Source organism: Pelophylax lessonae (genome assembly GCF_965119305.1).
Source record: "Pelophylax lessonae genome assembly, chromosome: 3".
NCBI classification, from domain to species: Eukaryota; Metazoa; Chordata; class Amphibia; order Anura; family Ranidae; genus Pelophylax; species Pelophylax lessonae.
The window spans coordinates 549,547,733-549,568,432 of record NC_138770.1 but is presented as its reverse complement, the minus strand read 5'-3'; the positions used below and the strand labels follow the sequence as shown (position 1 = coordinate 549,568,432).

Below are 20,700 nucleotides of genomic sequence, written 5' to 3'. Positions count from 1 at the left end.
GTATCGGTACGTCACTACTTCCCGCTGCTCTGGCGCGCGTGTGTGCGCTCCCGCCGATGGCTCGATTGGGTTCAGAACCGATCAGTCATCAGGTCCAGGCCAATGATTTTTGGCATGGACCTGTTGATCGGTCCTGCCCAATCAGATTACATGCTGAGCCTGTGTAATGTAAACACAGGCTCAGAAAAGACTGCTCTCCCCTCCCATGAACCTTTATGGAATCATCTCGAGAGGAGAGCACATCTAACTAAGTACTGTACCAAGCACACTCACATACACTTAGATAGGCAAATTTAACGCCCGATCGCCCCCCCCCCAGTTAACCCCTACACCCCCTGTCACAACACACACACTGTATACAGCATATAGTATTTTTCTATATACCTGTATAAGTGTGATTTGTGACCAGGTGTAGCGCTTGCGGCCCCTCCCATTTTCACTTAAAATACCCGCCACCCCCCCCCCACCAATAAAGATTTAACCCCCTGATCCCCCCAGTTAACCCCTTCCCCCCTGTCACATTGCACACTAATACAAACGTAATATATTGTTTTTCTGTATTTTGTATTAGTGCGATTGTGACTTGAGTTAGCGCTAATGACTTAGTTTCTGTCCCAAGTAGGTTAAGGGTCTCCGCCACCCCCCCCCCATAAAGATTTAACCCCCTGATCACCCCTACACCCCCTGTCACAACATATATATACAGCATTTTCTATATACCCGCATAAGTGTGATTTGTGACCAGGTGTAGCGCTTGCGGCCCCCCTTTTACATTTAAAATACCGCCACCCCCTCCCAATAAAGATTTAACCCCCTGATCCCCCCTGATCACCCCCAGTTAACCCCTTCCCCCGTCACATTGCACACTAATAAACAAGTAATATAGTGTTTTTTACTGTATTTTCTATTAGTGTGTTTGTAACCTGAATTAGCGCTAGCAACTTAGTTTCTGTCCCAAGTAGGTTTAGGGTCCCCGCCACCCCCCCATAAAGATTTAACCCCCTGATCACCCCTACACCCCCTGTCACAACACACACTGTATACAGTATACAGCATTTTCTATATACCCGTATAAGTGTGACTTGTGACGAGGTTTAGCGATTGCCGCCGTTCCTTTTATACTTAGGATACCCGTCACCCCCTCCCAATAAAGATTTAACCCCCTGATCCCCCCCGTTCACATCCAGTTAACCCCTTCCCCCCTGTCACATTGCACACTAATACACACGCAATATAGTGTTTTACTGTATTTTGTATTAGTGTGATTGTGACTTGAGTTAGCGCTAGCGAGTTAGTTTCTGTCCCAAAGGAGGTTCAGGGTCCCCGCCACCCCCCCAATAAATATTTAACCCCTGATCCCCCCGATCACCCCCAGTTAACCCCTTCATTGTCCTGTCACAGTGTCACTTTTATAGTGTACAGTTTTTTTTCTGATCATTATTATTAGTGACACAGGTGACATTAGGTAGTGTTAGTGTCAGTCTAAAATAGCGCAGATCCCCGGCGCATAGTTATAAATAACCCCTTGATTACCACACACACACACACACACACACTTCCATTACTAGTATAGTGTTTGAACAGATCAATATCTGATCAGATCAGAACTATACTAGTGTTAGGGTTCCCAAAATGCGGTGTTTGCACGATCAGCACTGATTCCTGCCAGCACCTGCGTTTAACCTCTCTGCTCAGCCCACCCCACCCAGGCAAGTGTAGTAATCAATAGATTACTGTCACTTACAAAAAAACACAACAACACACAAAACCGCTGTGTTAGCAGAGTCAGGCCTGATCCCTGCTAGCATTAGCAGTTTTTTTTGGTAGCGCTTGAAATAGTCCTTGACAACCAGGTGCTTTTATTACCTAGTAGTCACACTACTGTACCGGTAAATTTAGTCCAAAATGTCCAAACGTTGGTACAGTAGTGCAGAGGCTTATAGTATACTGACCATGTCAGATGAGAGCGATGGGGAAGCCTCGCTGGCAGAATCAGGGTCAGTATACAAACCTGATGATGGCAGCGGCTCCCTGACAGATAGCTCCGACGACGGATGGGTCCCTGTTAGACCCAGGCGTACCCGACCCCATTCTGGAGTTGTTGAGATGCAGGAATCACAGGGTGCTCGTATGGAGCAGAGTGTCGGTACTACGGCCGCTCATCCTTTTGGTGGCCTGGCAAGCACCAGCGGCCTAGTACACCCTGGACCTAGTAACACTTGGTGACGTGGCGAGTCCCATAAGTGCAGTTGAAGCTGGTGCGGTGGCAGGCCCGTGAAGACAGGCCCGTAAAACCCATAGTGCCCTCCCTGATGCGCTGGCATATCCCAATTGGCAACCCACTGATTCTACAGTGCCAGTACTTCCCCATTCACTGCCCAACCTGGAATCCACGTGGAGACAGCTGGTTTTACGCCCCTGAACTTTTTTGAGCTGTTCTTCACGAAAGATCTTTACGGATCAATCAAATTTATACGCACAACAATTTATCGCCGCCAACCCAAATTCGCCCCTTGCCAGACCATTCGGCTGGAAACCTATAACGGTTCCCAATTTTAAAATCTTTCTGGGCCTTTCCCTGAACATGGGCATAACCAAACAGAGTGAATTGCGGCTATATTGGTCCACTAGCCCACTTCACCATATGCGCATGTACTCTGCCTCCATGTCCAGGGCGAGATACGAGCAAATTCTGCGATTTTTGCATTTCAGCGACAATGAAATCTGTCGTCCTCAGTGAGACCCTGCATATGATCGGCTCCACAAAATTCGGCCCCTCATTAACAACTTCAATCAGCGGTTTGCAGCCTTGTTTACCCCCGAACAAGTTGTCTGCGTTGACGAGTCCCTGATTAAATTTACTGGCCGCCTTGCTATGAAACAGTACCTCCCCAGCAAGCGTGCCAAGTACAGGGTCAAGCTGTATAAACTGTGTGACAGGGCCACAGGCTATACAGTTAGTTTCCGGGTCTATGAGGGAAAAGATAGCACTGTGGAGCCCCCCAACTGCCCAGACTACATAGGGAGCAGCGGCAAGATAGTTTGGGACTGGGTGTCACCCTTATCCGGAAAGAGGTACCATTTGTACGTGGACAACTACACGAGCTTGCCACAATGTAGTCATCTTTCTGCATTACAAATTGGCGCATGTGGCACCGTGCGACCTAATCGCCGGGGCCCCCCCAACGACTTGTAAATTCCCGTCTTAGTCGGGGGGCGAGAGCCTGCTTGAAAAAGGACAAATTGCTTGCAGTGAAGTGGAGGGATTCGTTCTGTCCTCCATTCACGCAGACACGACGATCCAAATCCCTACGGCAACTGGCGTTATGGAGAAACCCCTCTGTGTCCACGAATATAACCTTAATATGGGAGGGGTGGACCTTAACGACCAGCTTTTGGCGCCGTAATTAGTTGCCCGTAAAGCCAGACGCTGGTACAAAAAAGTGTCTGTTTATTTATTCCAATTGGCTATGCTGAACGCCTTTGTCCTATTGAGGGCGTCAGGACGAACTGGATGCTTCTGGGAATTCCAGGAAGCGATCATCCTTGCCTACCTGTACCCAGGAGGTATGCCTGCCCAACTTCCCCTTCCAGATGCAGTGAGCCGGCTGCATTAGAGACATTTTCCACATGTCCTGCCGAGTGCCCCTACCCAAAGATGACCCCAAAGAAGATGTCGTGTCTGTAGCAGGCGCGGATTTAGGCGTGACACCCGCTATTATTGTCCCAGATGTCCTGACCAACCTGGTCTCTGCACCGGGGAATGTTTCGAGCGCTACCATACACTAGTGGAGTTTTAGTGTAGGGTACAGCACGACACAGTGTAGGGCACACAAACACAGGGTCTCGAAAGATGTTCGATGTCTATCGACATTTTGAGAGACCCAAGCTGGAAAATCGCAGTCCACAGAAAAAACAGTTCGAAAAAAAAAAAATCCAAAAACAGTTGTCGTGTCAGTCATTTTATATGTTCTTCTACTCTTCCTACTGTACTTTTACTGTACTTTGTTTGTTTTTCATTCTTTTGTTAACCTGTTTCTCTTGCAGGTACTCGTCGGCTGCCACATTGATTTTATATATTCTGACACAAACAGTGTTTGCGAACAGCATATATGGATACCTTTGTTGGCAGCAGCTGTGGTGATTTTCTGATTTCAGCACTGCAGTTAAAATACCTTTTAGGTATACGTAGAATATTGTCATGTATACCCATCATTAAATTCAGTGGGTGGTTGTTTGAGCGGTTAATGATGAGTAATACTACACAATATTCCTGTGCTGATTTCTGTTAGGTTCTCTTTTTTTTTTCATTCAGCCCACAGGCTGCATGAAAAAAAAAAAAAAAAAAAACCTACACTATATGCCAAACAAGGACCAGCAATGTACTGGTACGTTGCTGGATTTATAGTGGTTATACCAGGATGATGCCTGCAGATTTAGGCATCATCTTGGTATCGTTTTTTACAGCCAGTGGTCGGCTTACATGTAAAAGCAATCCTAGCGGATAATTGGCCGCTAGACTGCTTTTACATGCAGTGGGAGGGGACTCCCCCCTCCCCCACCGCCGCCTTCCCCTGGTTTTTCTCGGGCTCTCCTGTCCCACCGGTTAACCCGAGAGTGCAGCCGGTGGTTCAATTATCTAACTATAGAGCTAATTGGAGATGAGAATGGCTCCAATCATCTCTATGGCCTAAGATACCGGAAGCTACGAGCATTTCGACTTCTGTTTCGCCAGAAATAAACAGCGCCATTGGGAAATTGGGAAAATATTTTATCACACCAATTTTGGTGTGGTCAGATGCGTTAAGGTCAGAGGAGAGATCTAGAGTCTAAAAGACCCCAATTTAAAAAAATAAATAAATAAAATAAAAAAAAAAAAGAGTACCTGTCACTACAGATTGCTAAAAAAAATGATTAAAAAAAAAAAAAAAAATGAAAGGAAAGGTGTCAAAATAACATAAAAAAGCAAAATAAAAAAAATAAAAAAATCAAGCCCCCCCTGTCCCCCCGTGCTTGCGCGCAATGGCGCACGCAGGCGTTGGTCTAGTGTCATATGTAAACCGCAATTGCAGCATGCATGTGAGGTATCGCCATGAACGCCAGGTCGAGTGCAGTAATTCTTGCAGTAGACCTCCACTAAGTCTAAAGTGGTAACCTGTAAAGACTTTTAAAGGCTTTTAAAAATGTACGTAGTTTGTTGCCGCTGCACAGGCGTGCGCAATTTTTAAAGCATGTCAGGTTTAGTATCTATGTACTCGGCATAATATCATCTTTTAAATTTTACCAAACAATTTGGAATTATATCGTGTATTTGTGCAATAAAATTAAAAAAAAAATTTGCAACATCCACCATTTTGTTCTATAGGGCCTCTGCTTCAAAGAAATATATAATGTTTGGGGGTTTAAAGTAATTTTCTAGTTAAAAAAAATATATTTTTTCATGTAAACAAAAAGTCACAGAAAAGGCTTGGTTTTCAAGTGGTTAGAAGAGTGGGTGATGTGTGGCTAAGATTGAGCATAAAATGCCGGGACAGTTCAAACAATCCCCAAATGATCCCTTTTTGAAAAGTAGACACCCAAAGCTATTTGGGTGTCATATTGAGTCCATGGAGTATTTTATATTTTGCCCTAAGTTTCGGAAAGATGACAATTTGTTTTTTTTACAGAAAGTTGTCACTAAACTATATATTGCTCACGAATGCCATGGGTAAATGTGAAATGACACCCCAAAATACATTCTGTTGCTTCTCCTGAGTACAGGGATACCACATGTGTGAGACTTTTTGGGAGCCTAACTGTGTACGGGACCCCGAAAACTAATCCCCATCTTCAAGTTTTCTAATGGCGTAAATTGCTTATTTTACCTCTGCACTACCTGTCACAGTCTCAGAGGCCCTGAAATTTCAAGATAGCACAAAACCCCTCCAAATGACCCCATTTTGCAAAGTAGACACTCCAAGCTATTAGCTGAGAGGCATGAGGAGTCCATGGAATAGTCTATATTAGGGATGCACCGAAATTTTCGGCTACCGAAATTATCGGCCGAAAATGAGCCTATCTCATTTTGGCCGATAATGGGTTAACATTGCCGAAAATAATGGCCGCCGTGGGGAAGGAGAAGGGCGCAGCGCAGGGCAGGTTTTAAAAGTCCTGCCTCTGGCCGGCCGTCCGCCTCTCAATGACGTCCCTACTACGATCTGTGCATTAATGAAGTGACATACCAGGCGGGGGGGCGGGGCGAGCAGCCGCTATAGATAGAACTATGTGATCCTTCCCTGTCAGCTCAGCGCGACTATGTGTGAATGAGAAGTGACCTGACAACAGGCGGGGGGGGGGGGGGGCGGCCGCTATTAGCTGTAACTATGTGAGAGCTTCACTTCACTGTCAGGCATGTATCTCCGCTGACAGTGAAGTGAAGCTCTCACATAGTTACAGCTAATAGCGGCCGCTCCCCCCCCGCAAAACTTTGTGACAAAAAGAGATCTGCAAAACACTCAACACGCCTCTCTGCAAATAGCTTAGGGTGTCTACTTTCCGAAAAGGGGTCATTTGGGGAGAGTTTGTGCTGTCTTGGCATTTCATGGCCTCCGAAACTGTGATAGGTAGTCAGGAGTGAAATCAACAATTAACGCCCTTGGAAAGCCTGAAAGTGGGGATTGGTTTTGGGGTCCTGTACTCGGCTAGACTGCAAAAAAGTCTCACACATGGGGTATCCCTGTACTCAGTAGAAGCAGCAGAATGTATTTTGGGGTGTTATTCCACATATACCCATGGCAGGTGTGAGCAATTTATCATTTAGTGACAATTTTGTGTTAAAAAATAAAAAATAAGAAAAAAAATTAATTTTCCCGAAACTTGTGGCAAACGCAAAATATAAAATATTCCATGGACTCACCATGCCTCTCAGCAAATAGCTTGGGGTGTCTACTTTCCAAAATGGGGTCATTTGGGGGGGGTTTTGTGCTATCTTGAAATTTCAGGGCTTCCGAAACTGTGATGGGTAGTGAGGAGTAAAATCAAAAATTCACGCCATTAGAAAACCTGAAGATGATGATTGATTTTCTGACCAATTAAGATGAGCTTACTTAAAACCGACATGTAGCTAAAATTTAAAACAGCAAATCAATACAAGGGACATATCTTACAGTCAGTAGGATGTGTCCCTTGCGCTGATTCCTCTTCCCCCCACCCCACTACTTTTTGCTTGTACCATTGAACACATTTTGCTTGATAAGTACAGAAAATATATGTCTTAATTCATTCTTCAGCGCAAGAGTAACAATTTGTAATCCAATCTGGATGAAATGACAAGCCGGAATCGAGCGTGGATTGAGGCTAGCACAAAGACATGTATAAAGTCAGCTGGATGCATACATGCTGTTAGAACACACTAGCCTCAATAACCCTGAAGAAGGTGGAGTCCTTTCCCCTGAAACACGTTGGCTGCATGTGTGTTCTTAACAAATAAAAGTATTACAAGGAAAAAGAAACTTGTACTAGGCACCCCTAAACACATTCTATGTTATGGAGAAAATAGGAAGAGCAAGGTATTGTAGTCTCTTCCTAGGGTGACAAGGCTGTTTCGCCATAGTACAGCCAGTAATTGTTGTCACCCTAGAACAGGAAGTATGTTACTGATAAGATCATCAGATGATGGAAATAGAAGACTAATGGGTCATAAACACTATAAGATTTTCTGAAGACTTTTTCCTTTAGACTTACCAAAACCATATAATATGAGGTCAAACCTAAACACTTTCAATTTGTATGCAATCTGGCAGGCCCTTGCACTACATAGAAAAGGTATTTCTGAAGGAAATCTAACCACAAAAGTTGGATAGTGTGTATCCAGCTTAATGCAGCCAGCACATCTAAAGATTGGTAAGCTGCCATATATTAAATTTGTGTTCTTGAGTTTAAAAAAAAAATTGATATAATATAACTAAGTACCTGAACAATTTCCTGATCCTGGCACACAGTTGTTTCTTTTTTGTATGTGTTGTCATGAAGGGAAGACTCCTGGAAAACCCAAGGGGATGTTTGCTCTGGCAGAATATAAGATCGTATTCCTTTCTGCAGCAATTCCATATCAAATCTCGGTGGTAACATTTTCCATACCTCTTCAAGGCCATGTGGTTTGTGCTGTATACTTGAAATAAAAGAAGAAACAGCCCTAATAACAAAAGCCCTCCTATTACCTTCTTTAGTCTGGGAGTGATAGGAGGCTGCGCATTTCTTCTGCAAACCATCCACAGAGTTCTCTGGAACTACGTCATTGCCAAGCAGACATGCCAGAAGAGGTAGATCTGAAATACGGATTCTAAGCTCTTCACACACATCTTTCCTTGAATACATCAGTGTGACAAGACTGTCTAAGCGAAGTTTGTTGATGGAAAAATATGGGGCAGTGTTAAAGATTATATAGTCACTATCTTCCCCTAAAATTCCAAGACAGTTGTGCTGTAAAGCATATGCAGCTGTTTCATAGTCACCTTCAACTTGTGTGCAGATGACTTTCTGGTTTAGCGCCTTCAAAGCAAACCGTGTAAAAGTAGCTATTCCAGAAGGAATAAAAAACATATTCCTGCCAGGCTGCTGCCTGTTGGCTTTTAAAAACCGGAAGATTTTCTCTATTTCAATGTTGTCCCGCAGCCGTCGCTTAGTCCATTCTGCCCTCTTCTTTTGCTCGATGACACCGTCAAAGAAAAATACAAGTTTAATACCAGCCTTCTCAAATGTTGCAATAAAGTGTTCCAAGCTGGAGAGATATTCCTTCCACTGGCCTCCATGTATCCAATCATTTGGCGTGTACCAAGTGCGCAAGCAGCCCATCGCATCCACAACAATGGTAGGAGTCGATTCTGGATTAGAAGATTTGTGCCTGTTAGCCATTGACTGTAAGCTGACCATACTGCAGGCTCTGGGACAGGAATTCTGCACAAAGCTCTGTAGCCCTTTGATGCCCATTTTTGCTACAACACTTAAACAGGACGCAGCCTATTGTTAAAAAAAAAAGAAAAAAAAAAAAAGACACACTTTACAAAAGTTGAAATTTGACTGTTAAAAAGTTGTCAGAACCAAAAACATGTAAACCACAACCATGCTTTTAGGTCTACATGTCCCCTAGACGTGGCAGCAGAAAAACACTGAGCGTGGCAAAAACACATGTAAACACAGTACTGCATTTAGCACTTGGACGTTTTTTTAATTGACCAGAGTAATTACCATTGAAATGAATAGACACCCAAGCGCTAAATGCAGCTAGCGCTTAGGGGCGTTTACATGCGTATTTGCCGTGTTTGATGTTTTTTGAACCATTCTGTGTTCAGAATAGGGATGTTGAACTGCCCCTAAACTCTGCTGCTCCTAAACTCTGGTAAAAGCCTATGTGTGTGAATGGACACAGGTAACAGGGTGTTACCTGAGTTGAATTCAAGAGCTTGGCAAAAAAAAAAATCACCAAAAGATCCTAAATTTATGTTTAGGAGCAGCAGTAAACATGAGGCTTTAAGCCTCATACACATGATGAGAAGATCGGACGAATGATCGAAAAATCATACAACAGAATAGAACTTCAGAAGTGATTTAATGTATTGAAATGTATTCTGTTGTTTCCAAACATGCGTGGTCTTGCTCTTTCGATTTTTTTCAGATCAATACTGTACTGATTAAATGAAAATAGTACGGTCCAGTATCGCAGGAAAAACATTTTGTGCTTGTCCTTTGGGAAAATTTCGGATGAACTGTCGTGATGGGCTCTTGAAAGCCATGTATTAATGATCAGATTATCGTAGGATTGCTTCAAAAGTTGTATTTTTCATCTGATTTTCTGATCGTATGTACTAGGCAGAGCTTAACTGAAGCTGCATTGCCATCGTTTTTTTGGGGGACTGTGGGGCCCTTGATTAAAACACTCAAGCATTACCATCTATAGGCAGTTAAATCCCAAATGTCACATAAACATTTGTCCACCACCTCTCATGGTTGTCATTTATGTAAACTGACCCTTTTGAGCTCAGTTTACTAATTCCCACCCGTAGCTTGTGAGGGGCTTTGCAGGGTTTGAATCAGCCTATCAAGAACCCAATGACTGCCTCAATGTCAACATGACTTTAGCCCCCCTTAATAACATTTCTTACCAAAGTATTTCATGTATTAAAATTATCTATTTAAGCCAGTTCTATTTCATTTATTTTCTTACCTGCATTAGAAAAATAATAGTTGATTGATTACTATTGCAAATAGGTACCATCCATTAAGTTCATTCTTACACACAAGGCACAGTAGCATGTTCTTATATTATAAATTTAGAAATTCAAATAATTGGAAGCTTTGAGAAAGCATTATTTTAATTTTTTTCACAAAAAGTGAATAAAGGCAAATCCTGGAAATTACGTATTTATGTTCTGGTGGATTAGCTTTGAATTTTTAAAGGTCTTCATGCACAACTACGTGACTTGTTTGCTAATTAGTATATGCATAAATTAAATGGCTTGTTAAAAAAGCAGTGTGAGGCATATTGCCAAGCTCTTGTAATTGTGACAAAACCCTGAGATTTCAAGGTTAGCACATTTATATAAAAGAAAATTGGTGAATGGGCAATTATAGTAATAGCACATAAATATGAAAAAATTATGCAACTTCCCTACAAATCAGAACTGTGCAGAAGGGAATCTGACCTTTTTTTTTCTAGAGGAGAACGAAGGACAATTTTTTGCACATATTACCTGCAGCTTCCCCCTTTTTAAACGCAGGATATATAGCTAAAATTATTGTTACTGCAAATTTTAGAAATCTACTCATTGTGACATACAGGAAAAAATGGGATTTTTGACCTACCAGAGAAATCCATTTCTCTGATGTTAATTAACGTACACATCTATTATCCTTGACCATTGGGTTATACTGCCCCCTAAAGAGTAGGACACTAGGCAGAAAAAACTACTGGCTACACCCATGGGCAGTCCCAGGGGGTATACTCCCTCTCCCTGCTTTAGCCACTCAGTTTTGCTACAAGCAGTGTCAGGAGAATTATAACTCCACAGAGGGGTGGGTGCTGTGTCCGTCAATGAACATCAGAGAAATGGATTTTATGTAAGTCAAAAATCCCATTTTCTCCTTCATTCATTGACGGGCACAGCTCGTCATTCTTGACTATTGGGACGTCCCAAAGTAGTGTTAAACATGAGGGGCGCAAAACAACAAAAAATTCCCAAGGCTAAATATTAGCCAACCAGGCAACAGGGGCTTAATCAAAACTGGAGCCCACCCGAAGGAAACAATACACCCTCAAAGAGGATCAGGTACACATAAACGGCAGCCTGCAAAACCTTGCGGCCAAAGGAAGCATCCGCAGATGACAACACATCAACTTTATAAAACTTTGTAAAAGTGTGCACTGATGACCAGACCGCCTTGCAAACCTGTGTCACTGACGCTTGATGATGGAAGGCCCAGGAGACACTAAGCACTCTAGTAGAGTGCTCCTTGACAGGGAAAGGAGGAACCTAGCCCCCGATGGAATAGGCCTGAACCCCCGTCTGTCTAATCCATCTGGAAATGGTTGCAGAGGAAGCGGACAACCCTTTGCAAGGTCCATCCGTGAGCACAATTAGAGAGTCTGACTTACTGAAAGACTCCGTAGCTGCCAGGTACACCCTAATTGCCCGAACCACATCCAAGGCATGCAATGCAATTTCCTTTGAATGTTTAGGCCTGGGACACAGGGAAGGGAACACAATGTCTTCATTTAAATGAAAGTAAGAGACCACCTTAGGAAGGAATGACGGACAGGGGCAAAGCACCACCTTATCCTAGTGAATCACCAGATAAAGGTAAACGGCGGGGTAACACCGCCAGTTCTGACACCCTGCGTGCAGAGGTGATAGCCAACAAAAAGGCCACCTTCTGGGACAGCGTAAGCAGGGGAATCTCCTGAATATTTTCAAAGGGAGGCTTCTGTAGAGCTGAAACCACCAAATTAGGATCCCAAGGCAGCAACGGAGCCTGCAATGGAGGAACCAAATGTCGGACACCCTGAAGAAAAGTATGCACCAGGGCCAAAGGTCGTTGGAAAAAGACCGCCAAGGCCGATACCTGGCCCTTGATGGTATTACAGGCCAATTTCTTTTCAACCCCCCCTTGAAGGAAGGTTAAGATCCAAGCCACCTGAGAAGGAGCGAGGATGAACCAACAGACTCACACCACGCAATGTACGTCTTCCACATACGATGGTAGATCTTCCTAGAAGTAGATTTCCTAGCTTTTAACAGCGTAGAAATCACTGACTCAGACAAACCTCTATCCTTCTGCATCTGGCGTTTAACAGCCAAGCCATCAAAGCCAGCGACTGTAAAGCAGGTTGGAAGATAGGTCCTTTGGACAGCAGACCCTCCCTAAGAGAAAGTTTCCAAGGAACGTCGGTGACCAGCCGCACTAGAACGGCGTACCATGCCTGGCCAGGCCAGTCCCGAGCCACTAAGATGACCAGAATCCCTTCTGCCTCGATCCTGCATAGAAGTCTTGGCAGAGCTGGTCTTGGCTTGAGAGCAGGAAAGGCGTAAATCAGATGATACTGACCCCATGGGGCTACCAGTTCGTCTGTGGCATCTGCCAGAGGATCCCTTGACAGAGCCACAAACCTCTGCACCTTTCTGTTGAGCCGAGATGCCAACAGATCCACCTTGGGGGTGTCCCACCGGAGACACAGCTGATGAAAACACCTCCAGATGAAGTTACCACTCCCCTTGGTCCAATGCCTACCGACTGAGGTAATCCGCCTGCCAATTTTCCACCCTGGGAATGTGCAAGGTGGAGAGGGCTGGAACAAACCGTTCTGCCCACCTTAGAATGCTGGCTACCTCCAGAGCTGTTAGGGCACTTCTTGTGCCCCCTTGGTGATTGACATAAGTCACAGCCATGGCATTGTCCAAATGAATGCTCCCAGGGCATCCCTGAAGACGATCCAACCAATGATCCAGACACTGTCTGATCGTTCGGAGTTCCAGGACATTGTTTGCTAGTCTGGACTCTTCCAGCATCCAGATCCCCTGAGCAGAATGCTTGCCGAGGGCGACTCCCCAGATGGACAGGCTGGCATCCATGGTGACCACTGTCCAATACAAGGGGAGGAAGGATTTTCCCAGCTGACGTGCCGGAGAGCAAAGCCACCGTATCAGGGACTCCTTTGTTCCCTGACTCAGCCAGATCTGATTGTCCAGAGACTGCGGAGTCTTGTCCCATTTGGTCAGAATCTCCCTTTGCAGGGACCTCATATGGAACTGCGCAAACGAAGGTAGACACTATCTGGCCCAGCACCTGCATGCAAGTCCGGAGGGATGACCATTTGTTGGACAGCAGGAGGCGAATTTCAGCCTGCAATTTCTGGAGTCTGTCCAGAGGAAGGAGCACTCTGGCTACGGCCGAGTCCAGAGTCAGGCCCAAATAGTCCAGCTTTGTGGACGGAACCACATACTTCTGAAAATTCAGAATCCAGCTGAACTCCCGCAGAGTTTGTATTATGATCTCCAGATTCTCCACCAGAGCAGATGGAGATTCCGCTCGCAGAAGAAGATCGCCCAAGTAGCCCAGTACCGCGATCCCCCGTTGGCATAGCAAAGCTAGCACCAGAGCCAACACTTTTGTGAAGACCTGAGGAGCAGAGACGAGACCAAAAGGGTAACGCCACAAATTGATAATGCTTCTCTACCACAGCAAAGCAAAGAAAATGCTGGTGACTGGCACATATTGGAATGTGAAGGTCAAAATCCTTGATGTTGATAGAGGCGAGAAAATCCCCCTGATGCAGGGATGCCACCACCGTTCAAATGGACTCCATTCTGAACCTGAGGTCCAGAATTGGACGCACTCTGCCTTCCTTCCTGGGGAATATGAACAAGTTTGGGTAAAAACCCTGAAAACATTCCGAAGTTGAAACCGGGTTAATCACCCCTTGAAGGAACAGGTCTGGTACTGCCCCAAACGGAGCCTGTAACCGGTCTGCTGACAGGCGCAGGTTGGAAGGAAAAAAACTTGCCGGGAGAGAAGAACAAAACTCGATCTTGTAACCGGACCAAATAACTTTGTGGACCCACTTGTCTAGCACCAGGGAAGTGCACGGGTCCGAAAACCAGTGAAGACGCCCACCCCCCCCCCCCCCCCCCCAACCCTGATACGAGTGAGGGTGCACTTTCGTGCTGAAGGAGCCTTGTCCGTGGGTCTGGAGAATCCTGCTCACGGCTTGCCAGACCAGGTTCGTTTGGAGGCCCTGCTAGGCTTCGAGCCCTTGTCAGTCGACCACGAGGAACAGAAAAACTTCTTATGAGTCGAGAAGGAAGGTCCACGTTTACAACAAGGTTCCTTACACTTAGTAGCCTGTGGAAGAAAGGTACTCTTCCCCCCTGTGAGACCTTTAATGATGTTATCAAGGGTAGCTCTAAACAGAAGATCTCCTTGAAAGGGAAGATCAGTCAAGGCTTTATTAGAAGTCTGGTCCACAGACTAGCATTTAAGCCAAAAGACATGCCAGAGGACCACTGCCAAAACAGAGAGGCAAGCCATCAGGGGAGCCGCATCCAAGGAGGCATCACAGATAAACTGCAACCCCTGGACCAGCTCAGCAAAGGCAGGAGGGAGTGAGGTCATGGCATAGGTGCTTAGCCCACTCGGTCAGAGTTTACGACACTATGGATCCTCATTGCTGAACCCGCTAATGTGTACATAATGCGGGTCACAGCCTCCGCCTTCTGGTCAGCCGGGACTTGTTTGTCCCCACTCTTTAGTGACAATTCTGTCAAAATAGGCGGGGAAAGGAAACATCTTCGCCGCTTTGGATGGCTTGTGAGTGCCAAAGGGTACCTGCGCCCACAGGGTTTTAATGTCATGGCTCGCAATTTACAAGGGCAAACCACAAGAAAATGACCGCCGGACTACACAAACATGGCCCCTGTGTATAGAAATACATAGGCTACAGCAACATGGCGGCACCATGAGGCATACAGGGACCCAGAATGGGGGGGGACCAGACCTCAGGACAGATCAACGCAGGAGGGGGGGCCTTGGCAGGAGCCCCCAACAAGTACAACCCCCCTGCGCAATTGATCGTCCGGCCGCTGACGCCCCCCCTTTCCCCAATTGCCATTAGCGCCCTGCCCCCACCCCAGGAAGGTGGCCAGACCACCCAAAAAAATACATCCCCAGCGTATGTGGAAGGGGGGGCAGGATGAAGGACTTGACAAGGGGGGGAGCTTGTGGGAAGGAGGGGAACCTGGGGTCTGACTGTCCCAAGGAGGGGCCCACGTCCACCCCAAAACCCTATAGGGGTAGAGGAGGGGTAGCTATTCACCATACCAGGAACCAGGTGGGCACCGCTCAAGACATATCCTCCTCTCCATCAAAATCGGGGCTGTCAGCTTTGAGGCCTGCTCGTGCTCGATGGCCAGACTGGGGTGGCCACTGGATCTAGATTATCCAGCCCGTCACCCAGTCCGGCAGTTGATAGTAGATCTCACTGGAAAAATGCAGGAGGGAACAATTTTCTATATAAAAAATGTTGCCAGGACCAAAGATTCCAGCAAGGAGCTAGGTCCTTATTCCTGACTTTGCAGGAAAAAAAACTGAGTGACCATAGCAGGGAAAGAGTATACTCCCTGGGACTGACCATGGGTGTAGCCAGAAGTTTTTTCTGCCTAGTGCCCTACTCCTGTAGGGGGCAGTATAACCCAATGGTCAAGAATGACAGGAGCTATGTCTGTCAATGAGCAAAGAGAAATATATGTTTAAAAAATATTTTTAAATGCTGGACTAATGCAATAACTTATCCTTAAATCAAACAGCTCATAACACCACATTCCAGTTACATAGTTAGATAACTAGACAAAGGGGATTTCAAAGGGGTCAACAGATCTACATCTAAAAGACATAAATGAAGAAAACATATCTAAAATACAATTTTTTATTTTTACAATTTCATATAAAACTAAACATTTCATTAAATACATACAGTTGTGCTCAAAAGTTTGCATACCCTGGCAGAAATCGTGAAATTTTGGCATTGATATTGAAAATATATCCGATCATGCCAACAATCTTTTATTTAAAGCCTCGTACACATTATACAACTTTTGTTGTTAGATTTCCTTTAGATTTACCTTCAACTATGTAGTGTAGGGGCCTGCCTGATTGCATACAAATTGAAAGTGTTTAGATTTGACCTCATAATATATGGTTTTGGTATATCTAAAGGAAAAAATCTAAAGACAATTGTATAGTGTGTATAGCCCATAAAAATAGGGATCATATGAAGCCATTTATTATCACATAGTTATTTGGCTTCTTTTTTAAATCATAATGATACCAGAAATCACCCAAATGGCCCTGATCAAAAGTTTACATACCTTGGAATATTTGGCCTTGGTTCAGACAAACAAGGTGACACACACACACAGGGTAATATGGCAATTAAAGCTTAATTTACATCTGTGGCTTTTTAAATTGCAATTAGTGTCTTTGTATAGTCAATGTGTTTGTTAGCTTTCACGTGGATGCACTGAGCAGGCCAGATACTGAGCCATGGGGAGCAGAAAATACCTGTCTAAACACCTGCGTATCAAGGTAATGGAACGTTATAAAGATTGAAAAGAATATAAAAAAAGATATCCAAAGCCTTGAATATGCCAGTCAACAGTGGCGACTGGTGCGTTGGGGGTGCCGCCCCCCATCCATGCATCCAGCCCCCTAATCTACATGCGGGGCGCTGGACGCATGGAGTTCAATGGGGTTTTTTTTTTTTTTTTAATCACCTGATTAGAGCCAGAGGCTCTAATAGGCTTCAGAAAAGGGTGGACCTGGGCGCTGCGCCCTAGCCCACCCATTTGCGTGACAATAGCGAATGAAAATTCGCTATTGTCACACGGATCCTCCTCCTGGCCAATCAGGAAGCGGGTCCAAGACCCGTTTCCTGATTGGCCGAAAGGCGAACCTATGCCATTGGCCGAGGAGGCGGGAGGACTCGAGGAGATGTGGGGGACTGAGGAGAAGCCGCTGCTGCAGGTAAGTGCACTGATCTCTCTGCATTGAAGGGGGCACAGCACGCTGGTCACTCTGCATTGAAGGGAACACGGCACGCTGGTCACTCTGCATTGAAGGGAACATGGCACGCTGGTCACTCTGCATTGAAGGGAACACGGCACGCTGGTCACTCTGCATTGAAGGGAACACGGCACGCTGGTCACTCTGCAATGAAGGGAACACGGCACGCTGGTCACTCTGCAATGAAGGGAACACGGCACAATGGTCACTCTGCATTGAAGGGAACACGGCACAATGGTCACTCTGCATTGAAGGGGGCACACAATACCTTGATTACTGAAGGCCCCTTTCACACTTTTGTGACCTCAAAGTCACGCAATTTTTTACAGCGTTTTTTGCCACAAAGCAATGCCTATTACATTTTTCTGTTTGCGCCCCCCCCCCCCCCCCCGAAAATTTTGAGCATCAGCTGCCACTGCCAGTCAATACTGTTCAATCACTTCTTAGAAAGTGGAGAATTCTGGGACCTCTTGATACCAAGCCAAGGTCAGATAGACCAAGAAAGATTGCAGCCAGAACTGCAAGATGAATTGTTTGGGATACAAAGAAAATCCCAGAGGTAACCTCAGGAAAAATACAGGCTGCTCTGGAAAAAAAGTAGTTGTTTCAAAGAGCACAATACGACAATACTTTAAGAAAAATTAGCTGCATGGTTGAGTTGCCACAAAGAAGCCTTTACTACGCTAAAGGCCCAAAATAGCCCGGTTACATGCCCGACAACACCTTGACATGCCTCACAGCTTCTCGCACACTGTAATCTGCAGTGACAAGAACAAAATAAAGGTTTATGGTCACAACCATAATTGCTATATTGGGAGGGGGTCAACAAGGCTTATAGCAACAAGAATACAATCCCCACTGTAAAGCATGGTGGTGGCTCACTTATGTTTTTAGGGGGTGTGAGCTCTAAAGGCACAGGGAATCTTGTGAAAATTGATGGCAATATGAATGCAGAAAATACTGGCAGACAATTTGCATTCTTCTGCATGAAAGCTGTGCATATGATGCTCTTGGACTTTCCAGCACGGCAATGACCCTAAGCCCAAGGCCAAGTTGACCCTCCAGAGGTTACAGCAAAAAAAGGTAAAGGTTCTGGAGTGGCCATCACAGTCTCCTGACCTTAATATCATCAGCCACTCTGGGGAGATCTCAAACGTGCGATTCGTGGACGCCAAAGACTTTGTGTGACCTGGAGGCATTTTACCAAGACGAATAGGCAGCTATACCACCTGAAAGAATTCAGGGCCTCATAGATAACTATTACAAAAGATTCCACGCTGTCTTTGATCCTAAAATGGGCAATCCACAGTATAGGTAAGGGTATGCAGACTTTTGAACGGAATAATTTCATTTACTTGTTGCCATGTTTTGTTTTATGATTGTGCCATTCTATAACCTACAGTTACCGAATTCGAATCCCATTGGAAAAAAAAGAAATGTATTTTGCCTGCTCTCTCGTGTTTTTATCAAAAAATGGTACATACTGTACATTACCAATTCTCCAAGGGTAAGCAAACTTTTGAGCACACCTGTAAAAGTAAGAGGGATCTCATACTTTACTGAGTAGTACCAATAGGAGCATGTGTCCTTTACCAAGCAGCAATGGATATATACCTGAATATACAGTATAAGCTCATTACATGGGTGAACAAGCGTTGTCTTGCAGAACACATCAATAATTGATAGTGAGCAGCAAAATGTTACACATTTCTCAGACACTCATCTGCTTCTTCACACAGTATGGAACAGAATTATCTGCATTTTAAAATTATACATATGAGGACAACATAGCGGAAACAACAAACAGAGCACACCATGCCTTTGCAAACCAGACCCAATCAAAAGACCAATACTGTGCATGGGGTATATTATTGATACTTAGTGGGGGATCTGCCTATAAACGCGCATATAAATATCTTTTAGGCCCCTTTCACACTTGTGCAACTTGTCCTGCGATTTGGGACTGCAAAGTAGCATGATAAGTCGTACTCCATAATTTCCAAAGATTACCGTTCATATCTGTACGACTTCAAGTCACAATGACTTCAAAGTAGTCCCTGCACTACTTTGGGCAGATTTTAATGCGTTTTGAAGTCCAAAGACATAGGTATTGCTTCAAGTCCAGTCAAAATTGTGGCAAAATCGCGGCGGCAAAATCGCACGACTTTTAGGTCGCACAAGTGTGAAAGGGGCCTTAGAGAGAAATTCCAAAAGTGGGCCAATTTCTTTCTTTACAAAAAACTTGTATGTTGAAGATCTGTTCCCAATAGGGGTCATACTATACGAAATGCACAAATTCAATGGAGGCAGATATCTGATCCTAGCAAAACTTACCCCCATCCCTGTGAAATGCTGGACCAAGAAAAAAAGTGCTTTTAAATTATTTTTATAAAAATTGTTTGGCTGATTAAGCCTTCGTTCACATTGACTGCTACTTTGAAATTGTGCGACTTCATCTGAAATCGCACGATTTCAAAGCCACATGTCAGTGCAACTTTGGGTGTGACTTGGAAGACATCTGTGCAGCTTCATGCACAGATGTCTATGCAAGTTGCACTCGAAATCGCCAAAAGTAGTGCAGGAACTAATCGGTGCGGCACCACAAAGCCAGGGTCGCACCGATTTGAATACTGTGACCACCCATTGTTCTCTATGGGGAGGCGGATTTAAATGGATAGGAGTCTGTTTACACCTGCCTGCATCTGATCCGGGCCACCAAAAACAGAAGGATGGGGATCTGTTCCCAATCCATATAGCAGATTGGATCAGATGACAGCCAGATGGAAATGGACAGGTGGTTTGTTTTCATCTGAACACCCTATAGAGAACAATGGGCTAAGTTTGTGTCAACCCTGCATAAGTAGAGTGGACATGGACCTGTCATCCGCGTCCTCAGCAGGATCAGCAGAAAGGGCCCCCGCTGAGCAGGTGGATCCATTTGATGGAGTCCGCTCTGCGTGAAAGATGCCTTAACCTGGCATGCTGTTCAACAAATGTTGTAGTGAAGCTTTCTGTTATTCCCCAGTGGACTGCTGTGTAAGCAGAAAACAATAGCTTATCTTTTCCAACCTTGATGATACCCCAACCCACCCTCCAACACCAATCCACTATTAATTTACACAGCTGCAGGGGTTTGGATAGTTTGTGGTGTTCAGAGGCAGTTATACATCACCTCTGGAAGCAGCAACACTCGGTGTATACAAACTGGCTGATTAACTTTTGCAAAAACTCAGAGACTGCACACACAGTGACTGTGTCCAGAGTCATGCCTTGTACACACGCAACGATTATCGGCCGACCGATCGGCCGACTTTTGTCCAGTGTTGTTGTGTTGGTTGAAATGTGCTCTAGACTGCACACAAATTTTCTCGGCCAACAAAAATCTACTTCAGAAGTGATGTCATGTGATGGTTTACTTTCCGTGTGTTTTTTCATCTCTGAGCATGCCCAGTCTTGCTCATCAGATTATTGTCTGCCGAAATCTGTACTGACTGACGGAAAATCGGCCGTTGTGGTGACGGCCAACAAAAATTTTATAGCCTGCACACCAGATTTTTTTCGGCCGAAAAGTCGGAGTCGGTTGTCGGAAGCATCATACTAACAAGCCGACAA

General features: G+C 44.9%; 1 protein-coding gene across 3 annotated transcripts in view; it reads right to left on the bottom strand.

Moving 5' to 3' along the window:
* FAM120B (family with sequence similarity 120 member B) overlaps positions 1-20,700 on the bottom strand; it is a 401,073-nt gene that overhangs the window by 275,138 nt on the left and 105,235 nt on the right. For all 3 annotated transcript variants that reach the window (XM_082251418.1, XM_082251420.1, XM_082251419.1), the window contains exon 2: positions 7,951-8,997. In XM_082251418.1, the coding sequence (XP_082107544.1) occupies positions 7,951-8,997 (1,047 nt within the window). The remainder of the gene's footprint in view (positions 1-7,950; positions 8,998-20,700) is intronic.